Raw genomic sequence first — 11,332 nt, 5'->3', positions numbered from 1 at the left:
AGCTGTGAGGAAACGAGAGACAATAAAGAGGAGCTGCAAAGTAGGAGTGTAAGAATAGAAGGCTTGTGAATGGGATTGAGCTTTAATACAATTGTTTGCAATTTGGGTAGACAATTATGAGAGGATCTATGTGATGCCCACGTGCTCAAATAAGCGTTTGGATAACCCGAGACCTACTCGGACAAATAGGCTTCATACGGAGACTGCTAACAATTGTCTGTCCCAACTCAAACACAATTCATAGCTCCAACTCAAATGAATAAGAAAGAAGCCCCAACTTCAGTGTTTTTTTAAAAATAAAAAATAAATAAATAAAGTAAGCAAAATTTATTAAAAGGGCGCAACCCAATCAGACAGATTTCGACTTGGATAAACTTGTCATTCTCGCTTTTAGAATATAGGCTTTGGATTTGTGAAGTATGAAACTCATAATCGGGTTTAACATTCCTTTTGTGAAGACACAATTCCAACAAATTTTATTTGGGATGTATCCATAAAATAAGAATGTTATATGAGCTCAGCTGCAATGAGCGCCCAGCAGTTTTAATCATCAAAAGAGTGCCCCGCTGTTTCAAGTGTCAGACAATGAGAGATACAGATGCTTTTATGGATGAGAATGGAAATCTAGTTGTAATTCCTCCATCTCCCTTAATGTCCTTCCTTTGCCCTGAGCAGAGCCACGGTCTAGATGAAACTACAATCACATTGGTGATAGACTACCAACTGCAATAGTGTGCTTTTTTGGGTCATGAAACATTTAAGGTAATCCCTTCTAGTATCTCTCCAAGGTAAGTATGCAATATCACTTTAAAGAATGCCTGGTTGGGATAAAAAAATGGGACAAACCGGTGACCTGTCTCAGTTACAATTTCATAGGCAACCTGATCTTGAAAACCTTGAAATTCCAAAAATAGATCATAGCCATCGATGCCACAGCTTAAATGAAACTATAATCATGTAGCTGATAAGACTTGTTACTGCCATAGTGCCATTCTTGGTCTAGGAATTACTCTCTACATTGTTGTGAGAACATTTCTGTTACCAATAATATCAATATGTCCATATTCATTTTCCCATATGAAGAATCAAAGGATTGATTTTAGTAATCATCTGCAACTACACAAAGGCAACAGTAACCCATAACTAAAGGACCAGAATTTCCTTTTTAGAGTAGGGCAGGGCCAACCCACACTCCCACAGCGCTAAAACAACTGGTGGTATTTCAATTTTTCAAAAAAAAAAAAAAAAAAAAAAAATCTAAATCTCACTAACATTCTGGGATTGGGATCCCTGGAATTACCTGGCCAAATTCCCTAAATGAGAGAGGATCCCGGTCCAGCATTCTGGCGTCAAACAGGAATACAGTTTCACTGTCATCTTATCTACTCTAGTACGGCCTCACAAAATTAAGCAACAATATGTGCTCAATTCGGCCTATTAGACAAGCACAGTCTAATTCTCTCTTCTCACTTTTATTTTTTGTTTTCAAAACAAAAACATTAACAAACAACTTAAAACACAAAATACTCAAAAACGGTTTTCACCTTTGTCATATCAAAACATTTTTTCAAACCAAAAAAAAGGCACTCTCCAAAAAGTATTACCGAGCGGAGCATGTACTTGGGTCATCATTATATTTTAGACTCACTGTTCATAATAGAAGCATAGAGTTCCCAGAACATCATACGGTCATAACTCTACTTGCTTCACAAAATCACAACACTAAAGATCTGATATTGAAGAACCATTTTGGTCAATCACAACCAAGAAGCCTAATGAAAGAAATCAAGATATTATCCATACAAACAAAATTTTACATCATCATTCCGCAACGAGTATCGAGGTACCAAAAAAATCTCATCCATAAGTTTGTTCTGAATTTTTGTAGAATATAAACTGTTGAAACCGCAGATCAACAAGAATCATTATTGGTTGCATCACAACGATCAATACGACAAGTAAATCCCTAGAGAGTAAAGGGTGTATGAAACACTGCAGAAACCATGCAATAGGGTTTCAGCCAGAAACAACAATTATTAAAGTAAAGGGAAGAGATGCCATCATCTAACATTTTTCCCATGGTTCACAAAGCAACAGAAACTGAAACACCATCCCTATTGCCAAGGCCAACCAAGCAAAGAAATCTCAAGAGGACTAAGTTAACAATTCTCGTAGAAACCTCAGCAACTATAAGCTGTCCACCATAATCCAAAATGCTTCTAATCAAAGATGAAAAAATTGGTACAGTCCATCATTATGCATTATTTCTACTCCCAATGGAGCACATACCTCAATTCCAGCAATAAAAACAGCCCACTCCCTTCAGTGATGAGCCTTTGCTTCAGCTTTCTTATGAGAGTTAGCCTTTGCCTGAAGGTAAAAAATAAAAATATATACATAAACAATAAGGCATATGTAAATGCACTTTGTGATATTGTGTACACATAAAGATACACGGCAAAGAACATGGCCAGAACAGCATATGTATTCATCAGAAAAACAAACTCAAAAAGAAGCACAAGATTGTTGTTCCATAAAGCACAACAAAAGATTATCATTCCATATAGCCCAGCAATGACTTAGAACTCAAGTGAAACCGAACCAAATGTGAACAACTTTACACAAGAACGCATAAAGCAAAATAAGTAAGGAATTGCTTTGTAGCGATAAGATAAGAGAGTGACTCAGAATACAAAGGAAAGGGAAGGCCACAAAAAATCACCATACTAGTTCCTCATAATAGCTTGTGAATTCTAGACAGAAGTTCATATTGGGCTTCCGGTATTACTGCTTTAGAACAACCCATTAACCAATTGATAATAATAACTTGATATGCAAATGGAAAATTGTAATTAAACAAGTTTTAGCAGAATATGAACCAAATTGGACCCAAAATGTACAATGAGAGACTGGTAAACACAACGCAAAGGATGTTCAAAATTGAACTATCAACTACGGATTGAATCTACATTCAGTGACAGGGGTCTTAACTCTAAAACTAAGAAATCTGATGCCAATGAAATTAATTGCTCAAAAACAATTCACGCTTATCCAACCGAAAGATAGCATTTTTTTTTTTTGCATAAAGAATAAGAAGCAAACGATGGGGTACCATACCTTGAGGTACTTGAGCTTGAGGCTACCGTAAACGAGTCCAATAGAGAATGCCGAAGCACGAGCCACCTATTAAGCCAAACCCCAGAAACTCAAACATTTACAAAAGTTTCAGAGATTCAAGATTTTAACTTCCCTTTTCTCGGAAACCAAACAGAGTCAGATATGGATTTACCAAAGCGAGGGTGCTAGTCCCGGAATAGGGTCCTGGAGGCGGCGCCATCGGAGGTTTCTTCTTCTTCTTCTTCTTTGTGCGTGTGAGCGAAGACCTAAGAATTGTAGCGCATATGTGAATTGTTTGTTTTGGCCCTGACGAACTAAAACCGCTGTTTCAGACGGCGGTTTTAGATTGCGCCTTTAACCGTTTTAATTAAAATATTATGAAAAATGTTATATATCACAATAATATTAATATGTCACTATTATCTAATTATATTAGCGTGACAATATATATATATATATATATATATATATATATATATATATATATATATATAAGTAAAGTGCAGTAATTCTTATATCAATTTTTGTTAAACAAAATTTTAAAAAATTAAATAATTATTAGACATTATCACGTCAACATATTTATTTAAATAAAAGTAAAATAAATATGTAATGTATAGTATTACATAAGAGGCTCTAATATTATATTGTTACGTCATTAGTTGTTTTAAAAATTTATAGGAATAATTCAAAAAACAAAGAAGTTTATAAGAATAAAAATTGATAAATTTTACAATTTGATTAATATTTTAACATGGACAATATTATGATCTTTATGACTGTTTGCAAAACACCATTGCTCTAATATTATATGGTTAAATTAAAGGATCAATTATCTAAAAAAATTATACCGCTAAAAATTAATAAATTTAACAATTTAATTGATATTCTAACGTAAACCGTATCATGTTTTTTAAGATTATATGCAAGATGGAAGCATTATAGTTTACAAGTTATACATGTAAGCATAATTATATATATATATATATATGATATACTTTGAAGTAAGCAATAGAAATGGTAGAATAGATGGAGAAATGATAAGAATAAGTGAATAGAGTAATAAGCATTCGAACTTCAAGATCAAAATCTGAATATAAAATTACAGAATATTCATAGATCATAATAAACTTAAAGTAATGCTTGATTTAAAACTTGATACGAAACCTTACAAATGAACTTAGATCAGAGTTGCTCTGATGATTACAAGCTTAGAAATATCAACAGTGGAATGAGACATTACAAGTGTTTGTCTTTTAAGAGGCTATTACAATGAGAATTGGTTCTAGGATTAGCTCTATAAAATAAGCCCTATCTTGAACCACTGACTTCTGCTTCTTAAATAGACTTAGGAGGAGAGAGTTAGCAGGATAAGATTCATTTAGCTTGCTGTTCGAAGTGCTTGCCGAAAGTATATATTTTTTGCTTTTACTTAAGTGTTGTATTGAAAGAAATGGTAAAAGTATGTGAATAGTAAAAAATTCACTATTCATGAATAGTACTTTGTCGGGTGGCCGACAAAATACTGTTCACTTTTTGTCTTTTGTGCCGACAGGAGAGGCACTGTGGAACTTAGACTTTGAACCCATCATAAGGGTCTTGGGCATCCTGGAAAGAATCAATCTGGCTTAAATGAGTAGAAGATTCTGCTGTAGAGTCTTTTTCTTCATTTTATTCTTTCATTACTTGCTTCAATAAATTGTTGTTTGATAGCAAAAAGAATCAATCTGGCTTAAATGAGTAGAAGATTATGATGTTGAGTCTTTTTCTTCATTTTATTCTTTCATTACTTGCTTCAATAAATTGTTGTTTGATAGCAATATATATATATATATATATATAATTAAAAAAAAAAAAAAAAATCATTCCCAGCCTTGACAATTGAAGTGTTAACATATAGCCTTTAAAAGTTTGAGAGAATTGCATTTATAACTCCTAAACTTTCACCACTTTTGAAAGAATGTACCTAAATATTAAAACGCTTCAATTTAATATGTTTATTTTTTTAGAAAGTTTCAATCCCAATATTCCGTTAGAATTTTCTGTTAAATCCTATCAAAATTTTCAAAATATCCCTATTTTTTTTAGAGAAAAAAAAAATTGCTGGGATTGTCTTGGTTATAATTTAACGAAATTTGAAAAAATATCTATGCTTGAATATTTGAAAATTTTTATAATTTTTTTTTTAAAAAAAAATAAACACAACAGTATTTTGAGAATTTTAATAAGATTTAACAGAAAATTCTAACGGAGGACTGAGATTGAAACTTTTTGAAAAATAGATACCCTCAATTGAAACATTTTAAAAATTATGTACCTTCTTTCAAACGAGATGAAAATTCAAGTGTTATAAATGAAGTTCTCCCTAAAAGTTTTAATGTATTTGCCTACATTTTCCTGTCAATTTTCTCTATAGATATTTTATCTTCTATCTTCTTACGTATAGGCGGTATAGCTCTTTAAATTAAAAATACAAATTAAAAATTAAACAGACAAACTAGCCAAATTACTCCTTTAATAGAACACGACCACTATTATTTATGCTTGTTGCACATAAGTCACTTGTCTCACAAGAGTCCAAAAACCTTCAAGGGAGCAAAGATCACTCCTCTAAAAAAATCCGTCTCTCTACCCAATTTCTCTCATTTAGACACGAATATTAACTTGATTGTTGGAGGCTCTCCGCCGATGCCACTTCAATAATTCTTTTCTTGTTTTGCAAGCGATCTGCAGCCCCGTTCAAACATGCAAAATTTGGTATTGTTATTATGGCCCTGTTTGCTAACTCACTCCCCCTCCCCTTCCCCGCTTTGGTCCTGTTTGCTGTCAGTACGGTACAGTAAAGAAAACTGAAATGTTGGCTTCTTCAAGAAGCCAGCGTTTAATCAATTCTCATTTTACCCCGTATGAATTTCAGGAGTAGTTTTTTTTCAAGGAACGATTTTTTCATGCCATGCAGGGTAAAATTATAATTTCAGGGGAGGAGTGAAGCTTCTTAAAGCTTAATGCTTCAAAACGAGCAAAAGTCTTATGCCGAAAGGCTGACATTCAGACACTGGCAGGAATATTTTGTCGGGGGAGGGACGATACTAAAGAGGGCCTATGTGTGTTGACAAGAAGTGGATTTTAGATTAAAAAGAAGAATAAAATAGTTTGTCTCCATTTGTTTTTTTTTTTTTTGGTGCAACATGCCATAATATCTTGTATTGTCTTTGAGTATGTGGTGCATCCTTTGTCATCCATAGGTTTTTTAGCCATTTTTCTTGGCCCGTGGGATTTTAGGGCTCACTTTCGATGGCAGCACAGAAATTTCATCAACTTGTAGAAGCACTTTTAGCCAAGCCAAGCATACCCACAGTTGGAGTCCACTTGGTCTAAAAGATGTTCTTTTCTGCCATCCAAGTGGGCATATATAGCACCACATTGTTGACTATAAATATACCTTGAATCCTATGATCATCATTCATCACTACCCTTTTTTGACCAAGTCCTTTCATCTAATGGGCATTTACAGGAAGACTGTAGGCAGTCTCATCGACTATTCGTCAAATATGAGTGATCTTTCACTGTTAGAGACCATATAAGACACCACAAGCCTCTTTAATTAAATGATCATATTTACTTAAATTACAATATTCTTTTTGCACGACCTGCACCACATGAAGAGCACCTTCTTCCAATTTTCACATGTTAATGTCCCAACTCACTATAGAACAAAGTGGCTCGTCAAGCTACACTGGCTTCATAAATAATAAGGTCAATAATATAATCTCTCAGAATTGACAAGATAACCAAATTGAATTCGTATCAAATTTATAAATCGTATAAAAAATTGTTAATTTTAAAGTCGATCCCAACTCTCACATATGACCTATGGGTAGCTTCCATTCCATCCCTTCTCTAGAAGTATTTTCCCATTTTCTTCTCTCCCTCCTTGGTCTTTGTCCACTTTTGTAATCCACTTATTCACACAAAGTGACAAATTTTATTTATTTATTTATTTAAAAAGAAAAAAGAAAAAAAAAGTGTGAAAGAGTTAAGAGGTAATCCACTTATTCACTCAAAGTGAGAAAGAATTAAAAATTAAAGGGCAAAATCAAGGCGCCGACTGCCAACCATCCTGGCCAACACGCCCATTGACATCACAATTCACAAGCGTGTACGTGGGAATTGTTTTCCAGTTCCAACTTTCGTCGAACTAACTGTTCACGTGCAATGACAACATTATGATTTAGGAAAATGTTAGTTTTACAACAGCCGCACAACATGTCCACTCCTCTCCCTCGCATAAGAGTGGGGTCCACACACTGGGCCCCACCCTCATGTGAGGGGGAGAGTGTACTCTTATAGTGCAGGTATTATTTCCCTATGATTCATGACAATCGTACGACCGCCTCATTCAAAAGTCTTGGTCATTTTGGACCAGCCGACCAGCCTTATATGGTTTGACTAAGACAAATTGAAAAATTTATTATTTTTTTTATTTTTCTAGGCAGTTGTAGATATTTATTTATTTATATATATATAAAAGGTCACCCAAAGCCCCCTTTTCTCAGTTTTTGCTTGCCTCTTCTAGTCCTCGACAAATAATAACATTTCATAATCAGAACCATGCTAACATACTAACATTAGCTGTCAAACAAAATTAAGTAATCCCCGGATCTAGTTCTTTCAACAACTTATTTATTACAAGCAAACAACTTTTGAATTTATGCCCCTCCCTTATACATTAACCTTGACTGCCTCTCCTATAGAATATGATTATTTTTATGTTGTGAATATGCTTTTATTAATTTATTATATTATTAAAGATTTTATATAATATGATAATACGTACGCAGTTAAATCTAATAATAATAAAAAAAAAATGATATATATATATATAAACTAGATCTCCATTCCATTCTTATCGCATTGCACTCGTATGGCAATATCCATCCGTCCGTTATTACGATGTGAATTTATTATTATATTATTCAAAACAATAAAATAAGAGAGTAGTGATATATACGAAACCTTAGATTTTATTTATTTATTTATTAACAAATGAGGATCTAAGAGTTAATCTACACGGTCACATCAATCTATTAAAATAAAAAATGTTAATTTAAGAACCTATATACATACTTTCACAACAATTTAATAAAATAAAAATATAATAAAAACGTATATATAGCATTAATCTTACTCATAATAAAATCTTTATAGTAAGCTGTCAATTTCAATTGATACGGAGGAGACGATCCTATTCTATCATAATAAATTAATAAGGATTTTATTTTTAGGAGGTATAAAAATAAAAATACAAAATACAAAATACAAAATACAAAATAAAAAATAAATAAAATACTAATAGCGTATATGAATTGGTAACACCAATCACTTGATTCCAATTTCCCTCAAACTCTGGAAACCTAGAGAACCGTATTAATTACTTCAAACTCTCTCTCTCTCTCTCTCTCTCTCACTGCTTTAAAACCTCTCTCTTTCTCTCCCTCTTCTCTCTCTTCAAGCTCTGTCACTGATTACCATGGCGGCCACCAATTTTTCTCCCGTTTCTTCCTCTTTCTCAAAACCCACTCCTCTCGCTCGAAACCTACCCAATACTCATCTATCTCTCCCTTCCAAAACCCTCCCAAAACCGTACTTTTCCCAATACCCCACCTCCTCTCACCACCACAAAGCCTCTCTCGCGGCCTCATCCAAAAACCCTATCTCCGACTTTTTCCCCTCAAATAAACCATACCCAGATGACCATTCTGTGGATTTCGATGATGACGATAAGCCACGCGAAGAGTGCGGTGTCGTTGGCATATTTGGCGACCCAGAGGCCGCTCGGCTCAGCTACTTGGCTCTCCACGCGCTCCAGCACCGTGGCCAGGAAGGTGCCGGCATCGTCGCGGTGGATAACGACGTGCTTCATTCCGTTACTGGGGTGGGACTAGTCTCCGACGTGTTCAACGAGTCGAAACTCGATCAGTTGCCTGGAGATTTGGCTATCGGGCACGTACGGTACTCGACGGCCGGTTCGTCTATGCTCAAGAACGTGCAGCCCTTTGTTGCAGGGTACAGGTTTGGCTCTGTTGGGGTTGCCCACAATGGTAATTTGGTGAATTATCGTACTCTTCGTGCTAATCTCGAAGACACTGGTTCAATTTTTAATACTAGCTCTGATACTGAGGTTGTGCTTCATCTTATTGCTATTTCAAAAGCGAGGCCTTTTGTTATGAGGATTGTTGACGCGTGTGAGAAGCTTGAGGGGGCTTATTCAATGGTCTTTTTGACCAATGATAAGCTGGTTGCGGTGCGAGACCCTTATGGGTTTAGGCCTTTGGTTATGGGAAGGAGGAGCAACGGTGCTGTGGTGTTTGCCTCTGAGACTTGTGCACTTGATTTGATTGAAGCCACATATGAGAGGGAGGTCTTTCCTGGTGAAGTTGTGGTGGTTGACAAAACTGGTATTTACTCACTCTGCCTAATGCCTCATCCTGAACCAAAGCAATGTATCTTTGAGCATATATACTTCGCTTTGCCCAATTCGATTATTTTCGGGCGGTCTGTGTATGATTCTCGCCGTAAGTTTGGTGAGATACTTGCAACTGAATCCCCAGTTGACTGTGATGTTGTGATAGCAGTGCCGGATTCCGGGGTAGTGGCTGCACTTGGTTACGCTGCAAAAGCTGGAGTGCCATTTCAGCAAGGTTTGATAAGGTCACACTATGTTGGGAGGACTTTCATTGAACCATCACAGAAGATAAGGGACTTTGGTGTGAAGCTTAAGTTGTCACCTGTGCGAGCAGTGTTGGAGGGGAAGAGGGTTGTGGTTGTGGATGACTCAATTGTGAGGGGAACAACTTCCTCAAAGATTGTTAGGTTGATAAAGGAGTCAGGGGCTAAGGAAGTTCACATGAGAATTGCAAGCCCACCAATTATCGGGTCTTGCTATTATGGAGTGGATACACCTAGCTCGGAGGAGTTGATTTCCAATAGGATGAGTGTGGAGGAGATTAGGGAGTATATTGGGTCAGATTCGCTTGCTTTTCTGCCAATTGGTAGCTTGACCAAGTTGTTGGGTGATGATTCTCCCAATTTTTGTTATGCTTGCTTCTCTGGGAAGTATCCTGTTGAGCCGACAGAGGTTAAGGTGAAAAGGGTTGGTGATTTTGTCGATGATGGAATAACTGGGAGTCTAGAATCCATTGATGGGGGTTGGGTTAAAGCAACACCAAAATCAGAATTGGAATCCATTGATGGGGGTTGGGTTCAAGCAAAACCAAAATCAGAATTGGAGGTTGGCAGTGCCTAATGGCTGCTATCATTGACGGTTTTGTTCGTCGCAATTTGTCGGCTTTACAGTATAGATGCTTTTTGTGATCCCAAGTGCAGGATATAGGGCTATCAGATATGAGATGTGGTGAGTGATAGATGTCTTCACTGAATCTCCAATTATAGTATTATGCGCTTCCTCAAATGAATTTGGATTCTTAAAGCCAAGGCTTGTACAATTTTGTTAGTCGTACTTTCAGTTTTGCATCTGACTTTTATCTTGGTTTTGATTTCTTGATGATAGACAATGTTCTATGACCTTACTAGATTTATCTTGACATGGTTTTGTTATAAAAGGTTAAATCTTCTGTATCGAGATGTGTCCTGATATCAAGAGTTTTTAACTTGTCTTTATAGTTCTTCCTATTACTGTTTTTTTTCTTCTTCTTTTGGTACATATCTTTTTCAGCATTTTGTCATTGATCACTCGCTTGATGTTAATGAAATATCCATCTTTCAGTATCCTCGTAAGTTATTGTCTCTGGTTTTAAGCGAGAAAAGCTTGAACCATGTGAGTCCATAGATGTAAGAATGGAAGCATACATCATTTCGAGACTTTGGTGGAGCCATTGTTTTGGATGTGGCAAATACAGTATCTTTTTTTGAAGGCTTCCATCTTCCATATGATTTCCCACCCTTTTCATGAGATAAACTCAACAATTTGAATCATTTCAATTTCATTGTCTTAATGGAGCTGTTGCTATAGACCGTCAAAAGGTTGGTTCAGATCTGTTCACTGAAAAGTTTGGCACCAGGCAAAAATCTAAACAACCAATTTTTATTTTTTATTTTTTTTTGAAATGGATGATTTGGAGGGATTGCAAGATGATTTCTTGCAGGTAATGAACCTGTTGAAAGATAGTCTTGTTATCATTAGCCACACTAACAT

The 11,332-nt window shown here is 35.6% G+C and overlaps 2 protein-coding genes across 2 annotated transcripts; one reads left to right on the top strand and one right to left on the bottom strand.

The window, feature by feature from the left end:
- Nucleotides 1–1,844: 1,844 nt before the first annotated feature.
- LOC133880907 (uncharacterized) lies at nucleotides 1,845–3,457 on the bottom strand. The gene is made up of 3 exons (XM_062319865.1): nucleotides 3,290–3,457; nucleotides 3,118–3,183; nucleotides 1,845–2,370 (listed from the first exon to the last, which is right to left on the bottom strand). The coding sequence occupies exons 1-3, from the start codon at nucleotides 3,335–3,337 to the stop codon at nucleotides 2,323–2,325; spliced, it is 162 nt and encodes a 53-aa protein (XP_062175849.1). The 5' UTR covers nucleotides 3,338–3,457; the 3' UTR covers nucleotides 1,845–2,322.
- Nucleotides 3,458–8,526: 5,069 nt separating this feature from the next.
- On the top strand, nucleotides 8,527–10,755 carry LOC133881868 (amidophosphoribosyltransferase, chloroplastic-like). Its single transcript, XM_062320918.1, has one exon. It carries the CDS (start codon nucleotides 8,648–8,650, stop codon nucleotides 10,421–10,423), a length of 1,776 nt encoding a protein of 591 aa, XP_062176902.1. The 5' UTR covers nucleotides 8,527–8,647; the 3' UTR covers nucleotides 10,424–10,755.
- The last annotated feature ends 577 nt before the right edge of the window (nucleotides 10,756–11,332 follow it).

This window comes from Alnus glutinosa, chromosome 11 (assembly GCF_958979055.1).
Source record: "Alnus glutinosa chromosome 11, dhAlnGlut1.1, whole genome shotgun sequence".
Lineage (NCBI taxonomy): Eukaryota > Viridiplantae > Streptophyta > Magnoliopsida > Fagales > Betulaceae > Alnus > Alnus glutinosa.
This window is presented reverse-complemented; position numbering and strand designations above follow the sequence as displayed.